The 21,427-nt window shown below is 39.6% G+C and overlaps 1 protein-coding gene across 1 annotated transcript in view; it reads right to left on the bottom strand.

Annotated features, from left to right (window-relative positions):
• Window positions 1-273: 273 nt before the first annotated feature.
• Window positions 274-21,427, bottom strand: part of SLC1A1 (solute carrier family 1 member 1) — a 50,571-nt gene continuing 29,417 nt past the window's right edge. Inside the window, exons 5-12 of the mRNA XM_065662761.1 lie at window positions 19,594-19,636; window positions 16,990-17,097; window positions 15,448-15,632; window positions 13,330-13,437; window positions 8,017-8,139; window positions 6,185-6,379; window positions 5,544-5,678; window positions 274-2,393 (exon numbers count right to left, since the gene is read on the bottom strand). Coding sequence (XP_065518833.1) covers window positions 2,147-2,393; window positions 5,544-5,678; window positions 6,185-6,379; window positions 8,017-8,139; window positions 13,330-13,437; window positions 15,448-15,632; window positions 16,990-17,097; window positions 19,594-19,636 — 1,144 coding nt within the window. The 3' untranslated portion in view covers window positions 274-2,146. The remainder of the gene's footprint in view (window positions 2,394-5,543; window positions 5,679-6,184; window positions 6,380-8,016; window positions 8,140-13,329; window positions 13,438-15,447; window positions 15,633-16,989; window positions 17,098-19,593; window positions 19,637-21,427) is intronic.

Here is a 21,427-nt window from a genome sequence, read left to right as displayed (position 1 = left end):
AACAATAAATAAACAATAAATAAAAAATCCCCTTCATAGAGTATGTTTAATGGTATACTTCTAACCCAGATAATTCATAGTTCAGGGACTTTCTTACAATCTCAGCATTGTGCTCTGAAGCAATTACTGGAAGAAGAGTAATTCTTGCCGAAGCCACAGCCAAGTCACTAGCTAATATAACATAAATCCTAAATTTATGTTCTGTTTTTCTTGCTAAAGCTAGAGGAATTCAGTATTCTACATTGAGGAAAGCACGGCAGGCTAAAACAAGAGTAAAGAGAGTGTTTATTTATTTATTTATTTAGAACACGTTAGGAACACTGTTCACAGTACATCACAACAGTGTGACTATATAATGGGGTGATCATAACAGACTAACTCAAAAAAGGAAAGACAAAGCGTAGATTATAGGCTAGTTGGAAACTGGTGGGGTTCTATCTCCCACAGGCAAAGCTGTACAAATTAAGACTGTCTCATATCATTTCTGCACAGGTAAAAGACTGACTTCCTCAATCTGTACACTTTCTTCATTTTGTATAAACATACCATTACTTAGATTAACACTTCCAAACAGTTTACAAACTTCTATCTAAATACAGTATTACATCACACTGACTTGTTGATTTAAGGTGCAGTTAAGCAAAACCTACAGTAACTATTTTCTTCTGTTCTTAATCAGTTCTCTTTGGCACGCTTCTGTTTTACTTAAGTACAAAAGTGTAGGACTGAATTGAGTACGTAACACTGCAAGAACTTGAAAGCTTTTGTTAGCATATGAGTACAATTTTAAATTTACCACAAGCTTATTTACAAACAAAGAACTGTATATGAATTTCAGTTTACATATAAAATGGCTCACAAGTCTAATATGCAAGGCAAAAAAATTTTTAATAGCAACTCCTCCCTTGAGAGACTGATTTTTGCACCATGGAAATCTTGTATAAAATGTTTCAGAAAATTCAGATTTTTATGAGGAAATTCTTGGTGCTTCTTACCCTATAGCAAGCCAACTGAAGACATGACTTTCTGGGTCCAGAAATGCTTCATAAGATACAGTTTAGCTGACATGTTGGCACTGTAGTAGTATTGCAGCTACAAACTTGGGTGTTCAACTGGCAAACAAAACCAAGGAGCAAAAAACCAACCAGTCTGTGTAAAAAGCTTTGCGACAGTGGCTTCTTTCTAAAAAACGTATGCCTCCTTATCCCAACGAGGAAAGGGTTAGAATTTGCACTATGTGTTGCTATATAGTCTATTTCCATCTTCATGACCCCTGCTTACCTTTGGGCTGATAAATATTTGGTTAGCGTCAAAGGTGAACAGACTTATTTCTACTTCTGATGGAAAAGTGCTAGGAGGCCATCAAAGTGACCTAAATCAGTGAAGTATCACTTTAAAAAAGCTCTGCAAATGCCAGAAGAGCAAACCCACAGCAATCTATTTCACATCGGAAGGGCATTCCTAGCAGCTGGCATTCACATGGAAGGCATTGGGAAAACTAGCTGCATAAACACTGGAAATTCTTCCATGCCCAATTTTTTCACAAGTAAAGAAAAATGAAGCCCTGTTCACAGTCAAATACTTATTTCAAGGCCTTCCTGGTCTGTTACTTCCTGAATCACCCAAGTGCTATCCCCTCAGCTGCAAAAATGAGTATTTTGGCACATGCAAGTTACAGTAGGTGTCAAGTACAGTGCAATCTGTTTAGAAGGCAAGAATGTTAAAAGGGACTTCATACGGGTGCTCTGTAATGTGGGTAACATGTGAAATGCTGTACTACTCCTGAGTAAAACACATTTGGCTGTCCCAGCTAAAATACCTGTTTATGAGCATGCTGACTCCAAAGAGGCATCTCATAGCCTCAGGAATAGTGTATATTCTTGGGGGGGAAAAAAAAAAAAGAAAAAAAAAGTATTTTACAACTGTCTTCTTCTTCAACCTATCAGCAAGGACTAAAAGTGGTGAGTTCAAGTTGTTGGGAAAGGTGATGAGAAGGGGGCAGAACTGGTAAGGAGAATACGAATCTGTATGTGGTTAATCAAATGGATGTAAGAAGTAATTAGTTATCAATTAGGCTTTAATTTTTTGAGATACTGCATATGGCCATGTCCTTTAATGCTCCTGTTTCACCTGAAAGCTACTGGCTTTAGAACTGAGATGTCTGCGTGAAGGATATGGCATCAGACTTATCCACAGCAAAGCCTCCGTTGACATAGGATTTCTTGGTCTCTGTTTCATCATTATCAAGGATCGTTGTTTCCAAGGCAAAAGGATTGACTATGTTGACTTCAGAGGTGACATCCATCTGTTCCAGCTCCTTTTTAGAGAGCTTCTCCACTACTCCTGTACCAAAGGCATCTCCCAAGACATTTACCATTGTTCTGAATCGATCCCTATGGAATAAAACTGTTGTCAGACAAACTATTCTGTGTGTTACTTAGAAGAAAATTATTTTAGTAAAAGTAAGCTACTCTAGCAAATGCGGAGTGTCTTTTGCCCAGTGCAGATTTGGGGTAATTCTGTAACTGAAAGTTAAAAATAATGTACAACAAGAAACAGAATTTTCCCCCCTGTATTTGAAGAAACCTGGAGTCACTTTCATGACAAATTACTTTGTACAGAGTGTGCAAAACTGCAAGTCATGTCACTAGTCTGTTACAGCAGTAATCACACTGCTGTGCGCAGCCTTACAGAATGTTGTTAGGAACACTTCTCAGGCCCTGAAGTATGCTACACAGCTGGTTCTCTGTGATGAGGCTGTTTTTGTTGGGAGAAGAGTCTGTGTGGTGCAGCAGAAGAGACTGCATTGTGCCTTTTGTCCTTCTAACAGTCACTCTCTCAGCCAGAGGAGCAGTTAGACCAGTATCTTCAGTATTCTGGCCCAAAGCCTGGAAATGGGAAAGGCTATCTTCTGTTAGCTTCTCACTGTTACAAGGTTGAAGTACAAAGCTGTAATAAGTTTGTCACTTTAAAGAAATACAATACTTGTGTACTGTTGATTTTTCTCCCAACAAAAAGTGACTTGTAAACCTTAAAAATCTGCCACTCTTTGGCAGAGGAGCAACAGAACCGTGCAACACAGCAAAGTTTGAAACCGAGCATTTTCAAGTAGGGACTGTGGAAGGTCACGCTTCCCTGTTTTAATTCGCAGCTACACAGCCCTGCAAGGGCTCTCCGGCAGAACGAGTTGCTCTGATATATTCACAAATAGAAGCGACTAAAAAAGCAACAGTGAAGTGAATCAGCGTGTCTCATATATATATTATTTTACTATAGCTGCTGAACTCCACTGCTAAAAAGGACCCATGTGTTCTCCATGTAGTAAGGAAATACATGTTAGGGAAAGGAAGAGAGAGGTGTAAACTAGAATTCTGGTGGGATTAGTGTGACAAGTGGGGAAACCAACCACACTGTAAACTCACCTGTCATAATACTTCTCAAATTTTTTCTATTTCTCATTAAAAACACAGAACTTCTCCTCAAGTAATAAAACCCTGGCAAGTTCAGAATTAACTACAGGATTGTTAATAAGCCACTACTAGTGGGTTGCAAAATAATACATTTTAGGCAGTAAGTACAAAAGGTGAAAGTGTTAATAATCTACGTGGCATCACAATGTGCATTCCATCTGCTGACGTGCAAAATGCACTGGCAATGATCCCTTGTACATGAAATTAATCTTTAATCTGCTTTACACAGCAAGACACCTTAATCTGAAAAACATTTCAATTCGAAACAGCTTGCATTCTTTGTCCGTCTCATGGTGGAACAGGTAGTTCCCATGTATTTTTGTTGTGTCTAAGAATCAGGTAAATTGAGGACTTTCAAAGCAGAGACAAGTTCAGATCTGTAAAATTATGTGAGGAATAAGGAATTAACCATTCTTTTTCTCTCTCTCTCTCTCACTCCCACAAAAGAAGAGGGCATCAACTAAAATTATTAGGACGTAGATTAAAACAAAACGAAATATCTCTCTGTACAACACATTGTTCAGTTGTAGAATTCCTCTCTGCAGGACTTGTGGAAATCTGAAAGTTTATATGCATCCCAAAAGCAATGAGGCGTTTATGGAAGAAGAAACCTATTGAGAACTGTTAAAAACAAAAACCACCTTGTCCTGGGTTTACCAGGAGGAACTACCTCTACCTCAGGAACTCTATGAGATGCAGTCTGCAGGAGGCTAAGACACTACTTCGGGAAAAGAACACATTTCTTGTGTCCTTCCATTTTTTGGATAGCTGCTCTGATCTGGGAGTTTGTATTGATCTTCACCATCCTTAACAAAACTCAACACCTACTAGGAAAAGAGAGCTGGAGAAAATAAAATGGTTGTGGAGCACAGCAAACAAATCTGTTAGGCCGTGCGGCAGACAGTTGATGGGGAGAATGTACTTGTGGCTGGAGCTGTTTTGTTTGGAGGAGTTATGCGTATATAGACTGGCATTTCTCTCTACTGCTTGCAAAAGATAGTTATGTAATCAAACAAATTATATATATCTGTGAAACACACAGGTTGCTGCCAGAAATCCTTCAAAAAAATGATTAGAAATGGTAGGGGAGGAACAGGACTCTAACTTGAATGTAAATACAAGCCTAAGAAAAAGCCACGCAGAGACTATGAAATGATTAAGATCTCTGCATTGATACTGATGAAATATTATCCATGTTTAATTATGGCAAATGAACAAGACCTTGATTTGAGCACTAAAGCTTGCACAGTTTAGAAGGCAAATCCTGTTACTCTTTCCCAGTGAATCACAGAATAAAACTGAATGCTGACATCCTTCTGAAGTCCAGAATACACTCTCTGATTCTTTGGCCTTTTGAAAATGTAGCAGAGAAACATCTCAGTATAAGTTGAACAGAAAAGATTTACAGACTTGTGTTGAAAATGCTTCTCTGAACTGCTTAATCGGACCGAGGGGTTTTGATGCGCTCTGAGGTGAGATGGCTGGGATGAGGATAAGGAATGCTTTCTGAGTTTGTATGTGTGCGCTCGCTGACCAAGGTGCTGGGTCTGTGAAAAACTCTCAGTGAAGAACAGCCATGGCAAATAATGCTGGCAGCACAGACTCATGTACAGCCTGCCATCTGTGTACCTGTGGAGTCCAAGACCAGTTTTGCTTAGTTCATGTTGTGCTCCACTACCTCTTCACCAGTGTATGAATTTCATGTGCTTTGTGGAAAACAGCTGAGATGTTCTGCTTGTGATTTTGATACAGTGGCAGCTGACATGCCAGAGGCACTCCTTGGTACGCTTATAATTTATTAATGCCGTGGTCACTATTTTAAGGTTGATAGCACCTCTGGATGTGAGGTTATTCACTGCCATCCCATGCAGTGGGACTTCTCTCAGAATTAAAGCCATTACTGCATTCAACTCTATATTGAACAAGCCCGGCCATAAGTAGAATCTTTCGTCAATTCCTGCAACAGTCTTAAGTGTTTTTGATACTTTTTCAGACCCACATGTTCCCACATAACTTACTTAAACATTAAAAAGGCAAGAAAAACAACTAAAATATCAAGTGCCTTAAACTTACAGAAGCCAGTCAACTGCAATGATCAGAGTAACATCTTCAGCGGGCAGGCCAACAGCAGTCAGTACAATTACCATGGTGACAAGTCCGGCTTGGGGGACACCTGCAGCCCCAATGCTGGCAGCTGTAGCTGCAACACTAAATGACAAATAAAGCCCAGAAAAGTTATTCAGAATACATGTTGCTCACAGAAACTCTATCTTCTGGCACAAATAGGCTTATTTCACTGCAAGAAAGAAGTCCAAATGTGTATGAATAGTACCTGCTCAAAGTCTGGTGACAAGTTTATGGGATAAGTGATGTATAAATACTGCTACAGTTACACTGCAGAATAACATGCAACACACGATGAACAAGCAAGATGGATGGATCAAAGGTAGAGGCTGAGTTGGGTTTGCAAGTGTATGCAGTGGAAGAATAATGGCAATTTCCAGAACAATACTGTATACCTGCTGCATGTCCTGGCCCATCCCACCTCCTCATCAGGTTGCCCAGGCAAGGCCTTGGACCAAGAAGTGAGAATGTTTCTTCACTTCCTGTGCTATGAATGATAGTTTCAAGTTTTCACGGGATGTCTGAAGTCAATGCACCATTCATTAAAAAACCCACCTCCAAAAAAATGCATGTGATGGCTTTAGTCTTACCTAATGGTAATTATTTGGCCAGTATTCAGTTGTAAGTCGTTGAGCTGTGCAATAAATATAGCTGCTACTGCTTCATAAAGAGCGGTGCCATCCATGTTGATGGTAGCTCCAACTGGAAGAACAAACCTGGTAATTCTTTTGTCAATGAAGTTTTTTTCTTCTGCACAACGGAAGGTGACGGGCAAAGTTGCTGAACTGGCACAGAGGTAAACACATAAAGTAAGTGCAGGCCACAGCATACTATTTCCTTTATCTTTCTTTTTTCTCAGAACATGATCTGCTCTAAGACTCAAATAGAGATCTAAGGCAGGCAGGAAGGCAACACTATGAAAAAGCAAAGTAACTGTTGTTACCTCTTCTAATTAAGGGAAAAAAACAATAAAGTCTTAGCTATCCTCAGAATTACACAGTAAATCGTCATGATTGACGTCATCTACCTGGACCTGTGCAAAGTGTTCGACACTGTCCCACACAACATCCTTGTCTCTAAATTGGAGAGACATCAATTTGATAGATGGACCACTTGGTGGATAAAGAACTGGCTGGATGGCCACACGCAAAGAGTCAATGGCTCAATGTCCAGTTGGAGACCAGTAACGAGTGGTGTCCTTCAGGTATCGGTGTTGGGACCAGTCTTGTTCAACATCTTTGTTGCTGACACGGACAGTGGGATTGAGTGCGCCCTCAGCAAGTTTGCCGATTACACCAAGCTGTGTGGTCCGGTTGATATGCTGGAGGGAAGGGATGCCATCCAGAGGGACCTTGACATGCTTGTGAGGTGGGCTGATGCCAACCTTATGAAGTTTTAACCATGACAAGTGCAAGGTCCTACACATGGATCAGAGCAATCCCAGGCACAGCTACAGGCTGGGCAGAGAAGAGATTCAGAGCAGCCCTGCAGAGAAGGACTTGGGGGTGCAGGTCAATGAGAAAATGAACATGAGCCGGATTCAGTGTGCACTCGCAGCCCAGAAAGCCAACCGTATCCTGGGCTGCATCAAAAGCAGCGTAACCAGCAGGTTGAAGGAGGTGATCCTGCCCCTCTACTCTGCTCTTGTGAGACCACACTTGGAGTATTGTGCACAGTTCTGGTGTCCTCAACATAAAAAGGACATGGAGCTGCCGGAGCAAGTCTAGAGGAGAGCCACGAGGATGATCAGGGGGCAGGAGCACCTCCCATATGAAGACAGGTTGTGAAAGTTGGGGCTGTTCAGCCTGGAGAAGAGAAGGCTGTGTTGAGACCTCATAGCAGCCTCCCAGCATCTGAAGGGGACCTACAAGGATGCCGGAGAGGGACTCTTCATTAGGAACTGTAGCCATAGAACAAGGGGTAATGGGTTCAACAGGGGAGTTTTGGGTCGGATATAGGGAAGAAGTTCTTTGCTGTGAGAGTGGTGAGGCACTGGAATGGGTTGCCCAAGGAAGTTGCGAATGCTCCATCCCTGGCGGTGTTCAAGGCCAGGTTGGACAGAGCCTTGGGTGACATGGTTTAGTGTGCGGTGTCCTTTCCTATGGCAAGGGGGGTTGGAACTTGATGAGCTTGAGGTCCTTTTCAACCCTAACTATTCTATGATTCTATGTGTGTAGTCACAGAAACAGTGCAAAGGCTTAAAATGTAGTGTCTAATGAATAGTCTCCCCCTAAGGGAAGCTGGTGTAAGGCCAGCGTAATCTATAGTGCCCCTTTGGGTACTACAGAAGTAATGATGAAACTTCCAGGGGACTGAGAACTGTCCAGGTGAAATCAGGGTATGTAACAAAGTAGCAGTAAAATCAGAGCACAAACAAAGCAATTACTACTAAGGACATTACAGAAAACAAATGTTTGTTTACCTGGAAGAAATCATGAGGGCTGTCAGAAGTGCCTGAGCCATCCCCATGGCAAACCGAAAAGGATTTTTCCTCACTATTATGAAATAGATTAGTGGCAGAATTATAATGGAATGGATCGCAAGTCTGCAAAATAAAATGGACTAGTGAAATAAATGGATCTGTTTTATTGCCTTGTAATAACAGGTATCTTAGTTCTGCCCTCAAGTACACTTATGAAACTCTGTGTTCACAATCTAGAGAGTATTATAATCTGAAAAAAATGCAGACGAATACTGTCTAAACTTTATTTTGGAAGGGAGAAAGGTTATTAATTGTCTTTCTCTCCAAAAGAAAACAAGAATTAACTAATACATTATTAAAAGTAACTTTAAATTGATGAAGATGAGAAAACTGAAGTAATAATTAATATTTGAACTCACATGCAGAGTGTGATTTGAATGCTAAAATACTCCACTCTCTTACCAAATCTTTACAATATAGACTAGAAACAAATCAGAAAAATAAACCCAATTATCTTTTAAAATTATCTGCCTTTATTATAGAATATGCTTGGAATTAAAGGTTCCCAGTCACGGGCAGATGAAGTCTATATCTTTCTGCAGAAACTTCAAACATGATCCTATAACAAATGTCCACACTTATTTTGTGGAAAACTGTGTAAACTTAAGTCTACAATTAAAATGTAGTGAGGTATTTCAGACTGTACAATTGAGATACATCTAGTCTCACTACCTTTCACGTTCTAAGTTGCTGAAATACTGTCTTTTGCAACCATTAATTTTTAAAATTAAGTATGTTGACACGCAGAAGATCAAACTGTCCTCTTGACTTTGGCTGCTCAGATGTATTTGCCTGGATATTTGGGTGGGCTTTAGGGAGAAATTCATCCTTCAACTTGTGCACTGATTTTGAACGTTGTGCATTAATCCTGAATGCTTATTAGTGCAGAATTTTGTGGGCATTAGATTAGAGGTAAACAGTCTGCTGTGAGCATGAGACGTCATCACAAGATGTCCTTGTGAAGATGTCCTCACAAGATGTTCTTGTGACTGTTACTATGTTGTAATAGTGTTTTATGATTTCAGAGCACCTGATAAAGGACAGTGATAAATCATGGTACCCATATGTTCTATCAAAAACGGGTAATTAAGGGAGCAGTAGCCACAATATAGAAACCCACAAGAGCACCAAAAACCACCCCAAAACCTAACTCTATGTTTCCCTGGAAAAAATATCTTTTTTAAAGCCACAGGCATTAGAATTTTCATTCTATATGTGAACAAACAATTTATTTAGTGGAATGTAAATAACAGCATGCAACATGTATTGCTGAAAATTTGTAAAGAACTCTAGAAAGAAACCTAAGAATTTATACAATGGTGCCTGAGAACAAACTGAATTGTGCAGAACATACAGAAAAATATATAAAGTGGTATGGGTGTTGCTGGGTGTCTTAAGAGAATGTTGATGACAGTAAACATTTCGTTTACATCGAGAAGCATACTGACTCCTAATAGCTATTCTGAAAAATTTAGAGCTGCGCTTTGTTAGTGGCAGCACAAACATGGCATTGTCCTAAATGAAGTATTTGTGCATATCTGGTTTGCTAGTACTGATTTTCATGAAACAATTTTGAATTAATATTTATTTTCATGCATGAAATGCAACTCACAGCAAGCAGCAAAAAATTTTATACCAAAAATCATAATCAGCCACTGAAAAGATAAATTCCGTTACAGTTTAGTTGTAAGATAGGAAGAATCTTCTTCCTCAGAATTCCAAAATGGCAGAACCCCAAAATTATACATTCAGAGATGCAGGTGCCTTGATGCTTTTGGAAGAGACACAGGCACAGGCAGGAGAGAGTCTGACTGCTGTAGATTACTTTTTTTTTTAATTCCACCTCAGACTGTGCGTCCTGACACTTGCATTATGCCTCCTTGTTGTTGTTTAAGCCTGTAATTCAGACCCACACAGCCCCTCACTCACTCCCCCCCTTCTTCCCACCCGCTCCCAGAGGCATGAGAGAATTAAAAGAATGAACTCCCACGGGCTGAGATAAAAGCAGTGCAGTAACTAAGGTATAATACAAACCACTACTGCTGCCACCAATAATAATAATGATAAGGGAAATAACAAGGGAAGAAAATATAAAACTAAAAGGGGAAAAGGAGAAGAAAGCAATAAACACGAGTGATGTTTATTGATACAATTGCTCACCACCTGCTGACCAATACTCAGCCCAACCCGAGCAGCGATCTACCCCTTCTGGGTAACTCCCCTCAGTTTATATACTGGGCATGATGTGCTGTGGTATAGAATACCCCTTTGGCTAGTTTGCGTCAGGAGTCCTGTCTCTGCTTCCTCCCAGCTTCTTGTGCCCCTCCTCACTGGCAGAACATGAGACTGAAAAGGTCCTTGATCAGAGTAAGCATTACTTAGCAACAACTAAAAACATCGGTGTGTTTTCAGCATTGCTCTCAGACTGAAGTCAAAAACACAGCACTGCACCAGCTACCAAGAAGGAGGAAAATAACTGTTACAGCTGAACCCAGGACACTCCTACTTTACTTTTCCCCCATCTGTGATGGCTAACCTGTCCTCATCCTGACACTGCAACCTTTAAAAGTGAGAGGTTGAAGATATTTAGTGGCCAGCTGGGCAGAGGCACTGGGAGAAGTCTCATGATGGCCTGAATAAGACATAAAGACTGAGATGAGTTGCAGACAGTGGTTGGTGAGAACTGGTAGGGCTGAAAATGTGAAAGGTCATGAATAATAAAGGTGGGAAGAAGTACACTAGAAGATGAGATGGAGAGGGAAGTTAAAAGAAAAGAAAAGGAGGGTAAGACACGCCAGCCCTCAAGCTCTCACACATTTTTCTTCATGGGGAATACACCAATATGTTTAAAATAACCTGTAATTCTCAGGATGAAGCTTAAAGGGAGAGTGAAAGACAGCTACAGAAGCCACTGATGAACAGAACACACTGCAGACAAGGTCAAGCAAATAGGGATGAAAACCAAAAAGGTGGTGGGGACAGCAGTGTTTAAGAAACAAAAACAAAGAAAGAGCACTCCTCTGGTTTGCAAGAGGTGAGAAAATGGGTATTCCTGCAGGCTGGAAAATGTAGAAGCACTTTTTCTCTGAAGACTATAGCCTTGACTGTACATTGTCATCTTTGTCCCTGTGATGTAATTACAACATGCTCTGCCTGATGGTCAGTTTTGCAGATAATGTTCTGCTGTTTAGCCCTTCTCCACAACACCTTGAACATCACTCACTTTAGGCCATCCCATAGGAGGCAGAAAGGCTGAGGAGATCTACCATAGTACCCATATAGGGAAAACTATGGCATGTGCAAGAGAGTCTGGGGAAACAGAGGCTTTCTGTAAACGTAGGATGTAAAAGTAGGCACCCTTACAATATACAATCTTTTTGATGGTACCTGGGAACCTACTGAAATTGTTGTGCCTGTCAAGCCCATAGTTACCAGGTAAATGGGAGACTATCTGTGGTGGTAGTTTACTCTGCAAAGTACTCTGGAGAACACACTGTGTCTTCACACACACTTCTTAAGGAAGATACACCCTGTCACAGTACAAGTAGTTACCAGCGATAAGTAAACACTCATATAACTTACTATCAGATCTAAAACTGTAGAACTTGCTATCTCATCTCTAACTGAGGTCAAAGGACAGTAATAATCCATCCAACACACTCCTCCTCTAAATTAACTGGAGTCAGTAACACAGAAAACCTGCAGAGGTGATACACTTCCATTCTGTAAGTGAGCTGTACCTATCTTGTGGTCATGCTCTCATTTATAATTTATATAGAAAATATTAGTCTCTTGTTTTACAGTCTCTTGATAAACATAAACTTTTACATTCTTTAAAAAAATTCTTTTCAAATATATAATGAAAACTCACCAAAACTGCTTTATGCATTAGACAAACATTACCTGCCTTCACTTCTGTAACATTTTGAAAAAGTCATGATTCAGTGCTATTTTTGGAGCTGTAGTTTTTACTTAGAAAGTAATTTTATCTCAAATTGTTTTTGAAAAGCTAGTCCAAACATACTGGCTTATGTATAAAACAAAAGAACTTTGAAATAAATGTGATTAGCTAGCAAAGATTAATACGAAAAAAGAAAAAAAAAAAAAGAACCTTCCTGACGATAGAGAAGTTTGCTTTTAAGACTAATACATTAGTCTTAGCGCTTGGTTGTCAGAAGGCATTTGAATGATGTTTGAAGAATAGCATGCATGTGCATAGAGTGGGGGGAAGGAAGCTCTTGAGCAACTCTGGATCTACCCTCTAGATAAAACATTAATAAATCCTTAGTATACCGAAGGAATTATATAAGTGGATGCTAAGGCAATGAACCAAGGCTGCCTAGAAGTTATGCTTCACTGAATTGGAAATAGAAATTTAAATGCATTAAACTTATTGGGACTGTAACACCCGTTTATCTATCAAACGTGTTCTTCATACGATAGTCTTCAGAGATATATAATGATCACAGAATCACAACCTGTATCACTTGGAGCAGCTAAGTTGCCCCTTCTAAGGTTCAACATCTGCAAGGCTCCACATTGTGCACTGTCCTCTACCTCAGACTGTTCTACACAGCCAAGGTTCTAGAAAAATAACAGAAAAAATGTTTTGATGCTTGGCTAAGTTATTCAGACAGCAACTGCTGCTTTTGCAGCTTCACCAGCTAGCTTTGCCTAAAAAACAGTGCGATGTCCAGGGTTTCTCTTCGTTGTTAGCTACCTGCTCTGCACTGAGGTGGGATCAGTTTCCTCTTTGGCATTATTTGCTGTGCACTGTACTTACTGTGCATTTGTACTGGGCAGTGGAGCTGGGTCTATGCTGATACACCTTCAGCCCACAGGTCCCATGGAGGTTCCCAGCTTAATCCAGATATTTGTGTATTTTCAATAGGCTGGTAACCCCCAATAGCCGTAATTCACAACCTCACCCTTTTTCAACTTCTACTATCAAAAGAAGCATTACTCCTCTACTACTCTCAAAAATACAGGACCAACTAAGAGAATGAAACAATGAAACAATGAATACAAGAACAGCCTTTACTTCTTTTTTTTTTTTTTTCAAGAACACAAAACAGTGACTTTAAAAAAAGACCTGCATTCAGCAAAACCTGCATTCACAACTTTCTCACATAATTTTCACTGATGAGAATTTTTGCCTCTGACCTAGAAAAGGCTGGGTGTTGTGGATAACTGAGTTGTAATCAAGCTCTAAAAACTGCACATATAAAATTTCATCTTTAAGAAAAGACATACCCACTCAGTACTGTAGCCATATAAAGACCCAGTTTACGAAAGATTTCCCAGTCCTGAACTTCTATTATCTTCCCAGCAACTAAAAACATTATACCAATTGGCATATACCTAGAAAGCAAAAATAAAGTAATTAAAAATGCATTCTCAGAAATATTGTGTGCACACCAAGGAATAATTTCTTGTGCAGTGTGACATTTTACAACAGATGGAAGATTCTTTTTCTATTCTATTACGCACCTAAAGATTTTTTTTGTATTCTATTGTGCAACTGACTTTATTCACTTGCAGCAGGACTTTGACAGACATCATGAAAAAAGATTTGAAAATCAAAGTGTAACCCTATGCATCATCTAACAAGTACTATATGAGCTGGTGTCACAGAATACACGGAAGTGTGGGCTTTGCATTACCACAGCAAATGTTTATGCATAGCCATAAGCTTACCTGGACGTGGAAGCTTGTATGGCTGAGACCAGTATCTGTGTATTCTGCAATCACACACAGATGGAAAGGTCTCCTGTGCTTACAGCAGCTGCCATGCAGCACCGGGGGATATATATGTCACCTAACACATAATAAGAGTGATTTTAGTATGCTGGGATAGTATAGTCATCAGTGTGTTTGTTGATTGGAAGGGTCCTTATACCCTAGTCAATCTACACAAGGCCTTAGAGACATCAACAGCTGCATGGCCTACTGAAAATTCAAGGCAAAAATCAGGCCTTATACTATCACCAGCTCCACTGCATTCCTTTTGGTACCACAGAGCAGCTGTCACAGAGACAAGTTGCCACTTCAGAGCTTTGAGTAGTATAAATAAATTTGTTGACTATATAAAAGTTATCTATTTTAAAATAGAAACTTAGAAAATGTGTATGCGCTATCTCACAAATAAAACAGTACCTTGACCCTGTGCAAAGCAGGGCCTAGTTCCTTCTGAGCCCTAAATTTAGTGAAAGTAGAATTAATTCTTCATATTGCCAGCATCAAACTTCACCTTATTCAAGACAACACTTCCCACATCTGTAGAAACAGGAATTCTGTAGTCACAGCTTCAGGCACGTGCATGACAATGCACAGGTCAGCTTACGGGAAGGTTCCTGTATTTGTGGCATGGGCTGACTCTCAGGTCTTGTTAGTGGTAACTTGCTGCAGAGTAAGGCAGCCTATTTCACAGAGCTGTAATTCAGCTGAGGACTGAAACAGCTGCCTAGCACAGGACTTTAAGTTGAAGAAATTAATTTACTTTTCTTGAAGGGCACCAAAAAGTGTACAACTAAACCCTGTACAGTTTTAGTGTGTTACAGGCACCTCAGTGTGCTGGGATGGAAGAAAAATCCACGGAAGGGCCAGATATGGTAAGTTACTGTTTGTGTGGAACACGTGGGTATGAGCAGAGTATTGTAATAAATGGCACAAGCCACTCCACATGTAGGATCAAGCTCTGGAAAGGATTGTGTGTGCTTATGGTCCTGACCCTGCAACTGTGACCTGCATGGACAAAAGCTCTGTGAATACCCGTGAAGTCCAACCAAACACTATCAGTTGAGTTTCTACATTTTCTAATTCTTTTTCCTAAGAATATTATGAGAGAATATTGTGAGAATGTTGTCCCACAAAACCCACTAGCAGCAAGTAAATGATAATAAGTTGTATTTTGCATACCATTTTGGATTTTGTTCTGTGCTGCAGCTTGTATTCGTATTTCTAAAGGAACTTGGCTCCAAGGACAGCTCTCCTGTGAGCATAATGGCTATCAGGGAATAGTGTTTCAGAAGAGAAAGGCATGTGAGTGGTAATGCTTCTGCAGTCCTCAAATTGCTAATGTAGTTGTACTGGTGTGATATAAACCTCTGGCAAGAATATCTGAAAAACTCATATTTCTGGTGTACCAATAAGAAACTGTGTCTTCCGTATATAGTAAGCAGAAGCCCTGTTCCCTCAAAAGAATCAAATTCTGTAGAAAGGAAACTTTTTACCAGCCTTTCTTTTAAAAATACTTGCTGTAAAACACTATACAAAAGTAAGACATGCAAGCATGGGTCTGCTCGTACCTCTTCAGCGACAAAACCCATTCAAAGAAGTAGTTTGAAAATGCCAGTATGTCTTTGGACTTACCACATAATTATCTCAACTATTCTCATTGTAGCTTCATTCAGTGCATTGAAAAAATCCACCAGCACTTGTCCTTTCTCTCCCATTTTTCCAATAACCATTCCAAAAACAAGACAAAACACGATCAACCCCAGCACATTGATGCCGTTGGAATACATGCCCACGAGTTTGTATTCTTGGGTTTTGTTCTACAGATTAAAGACAAAAAAGTTACTAGCTGAAAATACTGAATTTAAAGAGTTCTAAAATTAAAACACATTTGGATCTTCCCTTGAAAAGACACAGAGCTCTTCCCCAGTGACTCTATTCCCTTTCTTGCAGTGCCAAGCAGGCATGTTCAAGAATGAAGGTAGAACTAAATTGGCTTTGAAAGCTGTATTTTAAAGTTATGCGAGGATTTGACCAAACCCTAGCAGCGGATAAAGCATCCCTTAATTTATGTGCCCTTCCTATAGACTGGCAACATCTAGGTATCCACAGTCATGGCTTCAATATACTCAAGACTTAGTCCCTACTGTGGAGAACAAAACACAGCTGATGTGGAATCCTTGTGGTTACTTCTGAAGAACTGGAGGGTTTTTGTCTGCTTTTAAGATAAAGAGTCCATTGTGTAAGAACTAAGACAATGGTATCCAATTTTGCCTTGTTTAAAATCTATTGTTCAGCTGAAATCAGTGAAATTACATAGTTTATAGCAGAACTGGATACACGTAAGAATCCTACTAAATAGGTAGGCATTCACACACTCCTCTGTGTTTGTGCAGTATGAACACATGAAGGAAATGGTGCAATTCACAACATCCTGCCTCAGGATTTAAGTCATGTCTTTTCATATAGCCCATGTTTGCATGCTTTCATTACTATGAGCTGAAGTTTTGAAGGAGCATAATAAAATGCATATTGATTTGGTTCATAGTTCTGTGTTCACAGTCCATTGAATTCCTTTCTCTCTCTCCCCTGGTATAAGTCTAGGCTTTCTAAACAAGATTCATAAGCTTTCCACATGTCTAATCAGAGGCTTGTTAAAACCTCTTCTTCTCTTTTGTCAGTACTTTTTATTCTTTTTTGGCAGTGTAAAAAACTATTATTTAACAAATGCCTTCCATTGTTTTGCTTTCCATTAAAAAAAAAAAGATGTATTATGATTTTTCATTTCTTTCTGCAGTGCTTACAGTTATGCTCCAGAACCTCATGGATATACATCTAGCCTTTCCACACTGACTGTTGTGTTTAATTTCTCAGCAAATTGGCAATTCATTAGCATACACATTTAATGGAGTATATGAATGTATTATTTGCTCACATTATCTATTATCTTTGGACTGCCTAATTACCAGTGGAGTCCTCTGGTGTTCTTAAACCCTACTTGAAGATCCTCATAATTACCTCTTGTATTTACTTCCTAAGTTTTGAGCCCTTGATAAAATCTATGTACCATTTCCTTCCTTTTCTTAATCACTAGCCATATGAACTAAATCAAATTTATTCTATATTCTTTGTCCCTGCTTCATATATTATGAAGGAATACGACAACCAAGGTCTCACCTTTGAATCCTCTGCTGTTGTAGCAGTTGTAACAGGTTGTTGTGTCAATGCGGAGCTGTTTTTATCCACACCAGCTGTAGCTTCAACTTTTTCACGTTTAGTTTTATACTGGAAAAGTTTTCCAAAAAAGGGAAGAATTTATTTAGAAACACGAGGAAACTGAAAAATGGACGAAGGCATAGCCTTTGCTCAGTAAAAATAAGGGAAAAATGAACCAGTCTAACTTGAAGGTAGCAAACATAGACATAGACATTAATTCCCAATTCGTGTGAACTATCACGGTTCTGTACTTCAGATGCTGTAGATCACACAAGTGATTCATAGATAATATGCTATGAATTCTGTTTCCCAGGCTCTCAGGTTCCCTATGAACCTGATGCAGTCTTGTGGGGGATGAGATACATACACCTCCTGACAACGACAAGGGGACTTTTGCTGGGACAGTCTGGAGAGAACTGCTGTCAGCCACACCAGCAGAGGTCTGCAGAGCAGATGCACCTGATACAGCCAGAGCCCTAGTAATGTGGTTAGTGTAACTAATGCCATTACCTAAGGTGAACAGCCATTCTCTGTAGCTGAGCTGGTCATCTCTGATTCAGAGAAAACTCCAGGAACAAACTTGCCAACAAAGTTTTCAAGTTGACAAGCCGAGAAACACGGGGGATAGCTCCACCTAACGTGTGTCTCCCCAGTTGCCACAAAAGCCATCCTTTTGTAGTCACTGGGCACACATACATATTCATGAGGCTACGTATTGATTACGTAATTTTCCAGAAAGCTCCCTGCATGTGTACAGAATTGTGGTGGTGGTCTCTGAGGGTTGCTTACTTCTTTCAACAATCTTCATCACTTCTGGCAGCCTTTGAAGCATGTGCAGTAGATGCCCATACCAGTTTAATTGGTTCGTTAGCACCAGAGACTCCTATCCGCCTACTTATCAGTTAGTTTAACTGTAGCCCATCCTGGACACCTGCCTTTCCCAGATACTCCTTATCCCTATGTCCTGTTCTTCTAGACTGTTTTTCTTAAAACTGTGTCAACTATAACGATTTATCTTGTGTGAGAATTCTCAGTATGTTCTCTAGCTGTACTCTATTTTTTTCTATGTATCATGCACCTCAGTAATTTTCCATTGCTACTGTTACAAAGCCATCAAACTTAACATTACTTAAAACTAATTCTAAAGTTTTATATATTCCATTTTGTGATTTTGTGCCCCCCTTGTCTCAAATCTTAGTCCCCTTTTCCTGAAGGTCCTGTGCACCAAGTAGACCAGCGTCAAGATAACCAGACACCAGGCTAATTATTCCCCTCCTTACTGGCCTTGAAGGCCCAAGCACCTGGACAGGTGGTGGCCCTGCTACAGAACAGGGAAGTGCGACAGCACATAGAGCACTGTCTGTAAAACCAAGCAGTTAAGGGGGAATTTGGACCAGAGCGGCTGCTGGATGCTGAGACCAGGACCTGCCAGTGGCCAGGGGCACAACCGCCACCATCTGCTTCCTCTGAAGACTGGGTGACTGACTCGTACTCTTTTATATGCGTCGAGATTGTGATTGTTACATTGATACAGCAAACCATGCATTGAGATTTGACCTAGTCTGCAGAGAGTCCAAGTGACACGAAAATGTACGCTAAGTGGTGCTATTATAAAACTGTACTACACTGATAATGCTTATAGAAATCCCATGCCATCTGATTATAAATTCTGTGTTATATTGATCATAATATCCTGTTAAGAAAATAAAGCTTTAATAGTCACTACAATTTAGTGTCATCTTCATTCTCCCATGGGCCCCTAAAAGAACCTGTCTGTCCCCTTAGTGTTGAGTGACAGTAATTAATATGAGAAAAACTACACAAAAAAGTTTTATAAACTGGAAATACATTCAGTGTTCTGCACAGCTGGATAGTTAACATAATTTCCTGGGAAAGGTTAACTACCTCACTTATAAACCTCAGCTAAACTGGTAGGCGGCTGAAGGGGCAAGCAATAAAGGTAAGCAGAGAACATCACAAAAAACAGTTCATATATTTACAGATAAAGATGACTGAATTGGAAGTCTGATAATCTATATATAGGCAGCATCTTCCTCTTTTATCTTGCAAATCGCACTTTTCCTAAAAGATGCCTCAAATAGACTACCAACTGGCTGCCTCTTCCTTTTAAGACAGATCATCAGGTCAGGCAATGGATATTAGATGTCAGACACAATGGTATGAGGACTAAGTGATTCAAACTTCATCAGACACTGAGGGTTTTTAAGAACAAAGAAACAGACCCTCATGACATGGTTCTTCTAACTCTGCCTGTCCCAAAAGGAAAAATCTTGTCTAATACACTGCTTGGTTTTTGCACCCAGCTCCTAAACACTGTCTTTTTGCAAAGGATGATCAAGGACGTAACAGTTGGTAACAAAGTGTTTATCATAATGGAAATGAAACAAAGATGCCTTAAAAAAAGGTCTTTTTATGGGAGATTATGATACTCCTGGACTTCTCAGAAATAATTGTTACCTGACATAGTTTTGGGGGACATAAAAGTAAAATAACTTGTAGTTGACAATGAAAACTACAATAGCAAAAAGGAACATTCAAACTTACCTGCTGAAAACAGGCCTGAACAAGGTTTTCTGGGAACATATTCCTGTAAGAAAGTAGAGGCATTTCAACACTACAGTATACTAAGAAAACATTGCCTATATAAAGAAAATGATAAAATCTGCTGTTTGAAATACAGATCAGGTTGCATTCCTTTATCCAGAAAGCAGTGGATTCAGCAACATGAGATAAGAAGTCCAGGAAGTTTAGGACTCCCAGTGATTTGTTGACTGTTTTCCTGCTATTGAATTTTTTAGTTCATCTTTCAGTGTTAGACATTTTATGTTGGTGAATTACTAAACTTACTGGTTTTGTTATTTTTTTTTCCCTGCTGCATCATCTCCCTCATTTCCATGAGCAATACAAGACACACCATTTTTATAGGATTTGTCAAAGAGTGGCAGAAAATAAATAGTAACTCTTACAAATGCTGTGCTGGAAGAATCAGTATTTGGTGACCTCTATTGTAGTTTTGAATTCAGAAATTAATCTTGGCTGATGGAGGATTCCCATTTATTAAGAACCATTTTTTGCACACTGAAAAATTAGGAAATTAGATCAAAAGCAGTGCAACCCAGTTGTGTGTCTCCTTTCCAACTGCCAATTTCAGATTCAAATGACTGCAGAAAAAAGCATTACTTTGGTATTTACTGGATAATCAGTCCAGCGTGGAAAAAGGCAGTTTACATACTGAAACAGAAGTCTTTATCCTTCTTCCAGATCTTTCACAAACTCCTGCCTTTATTTTTCAAGTTTTTAGAGAAAATACTCCTCAAGGCAAGGTTACTTTGTACAGGCCTGCGATTTTCCTTCATATTACAAGACTGTCCAGATTCAGATCTGATCTGTAGGAAAAGTAACTATTAATTTCTTTGAAAGAGAATTTCAGATTTCAAACTCCTAATTTACAGTCTTAAATTTGCTTACAAGAAGTTGAACTACAAACTTTAGCAAAACCTCAAACTAATCTGAATTCCAATTCACACCACTTCTTAATACAGGAACACATTTTGTGCATGGAACTACATGAGCCCTGTGAGTATGTGTGGAAATGCTCATGTGGAAGTTACTGGTAATAGACCAATTAGGTTTATAATGCAGCTGTTTGTACAGTTCTCCTCACTGATTCCTGGGCAAGTGACCATGAGGCATAAAATGAGCTAGCCAAGGAGCTGCCATTCTGGTAATACACAGGCAGAAGGGGACAGATAGATTACGTAAACATTCTACAAAAGGAAATGAGTGGGCAGGAATAGTGATAAAGATCAGTGACCAATCGCAGCTGGAGAAAAGAAATAGTCCACAAAACATTTCTGAGGGAACTACTCAGCCGCTACTGGAAATGCAAGCCTTTTTTGCTGTTTTTTTCTAATTTCTAAATTCAAAACATGGTAGTTCAGAAAACCTACCCAAGTCTTCTGCAGACTTTTATAGGGGTTTCCTTCTTCTGACCACTTCAAGTATCTACAATGTTCCAGAATGCAAACGGGAAAAGACTCATCATAAGACTGCCACAGATACTGGTGATGCAGCAGATTTTTTGAATGTACAACCCCAAGAAACCTTTTCATACTGCATCTGTTGCTCCGTATCTTGCCTTGAGGAGCAGAACCAGAGCACTGCAATTTCAGATGGTTGTCTATGCTGGATGACACAGAAGCTGTCAGTCAGTAACCCACCAACCATTCAATCTTTGCTGGGTATTTTCTTCATAATAGGTAAATCTTGTGTAACGGTTTCTACAAAGAAGGGTATTTTTGTTGTCACTGGTTTGTTAACCAAAGTCTATGGCGTAAAGAAAATTTTTGTTAGCAAACGGATTGGAATATGCTCCAAA

Source organism: Lathamus discolor, chromosome Z (assembly GCF_037157495.1).
Source record: "Lathamus discolor isolate bLatDis1 chromosome Z, bLatDis1.hap1, whole genome shotgun sequence".
Lineage (NCBI taxonomy): Eukaryota > Metazoa > Chordata > Aves > Psittaciformes > Psittacidae > Lathamus > Lathamus discolor.
This window is presented reverse-complemented; position numbering and strand designations above follow the sequence as displayed.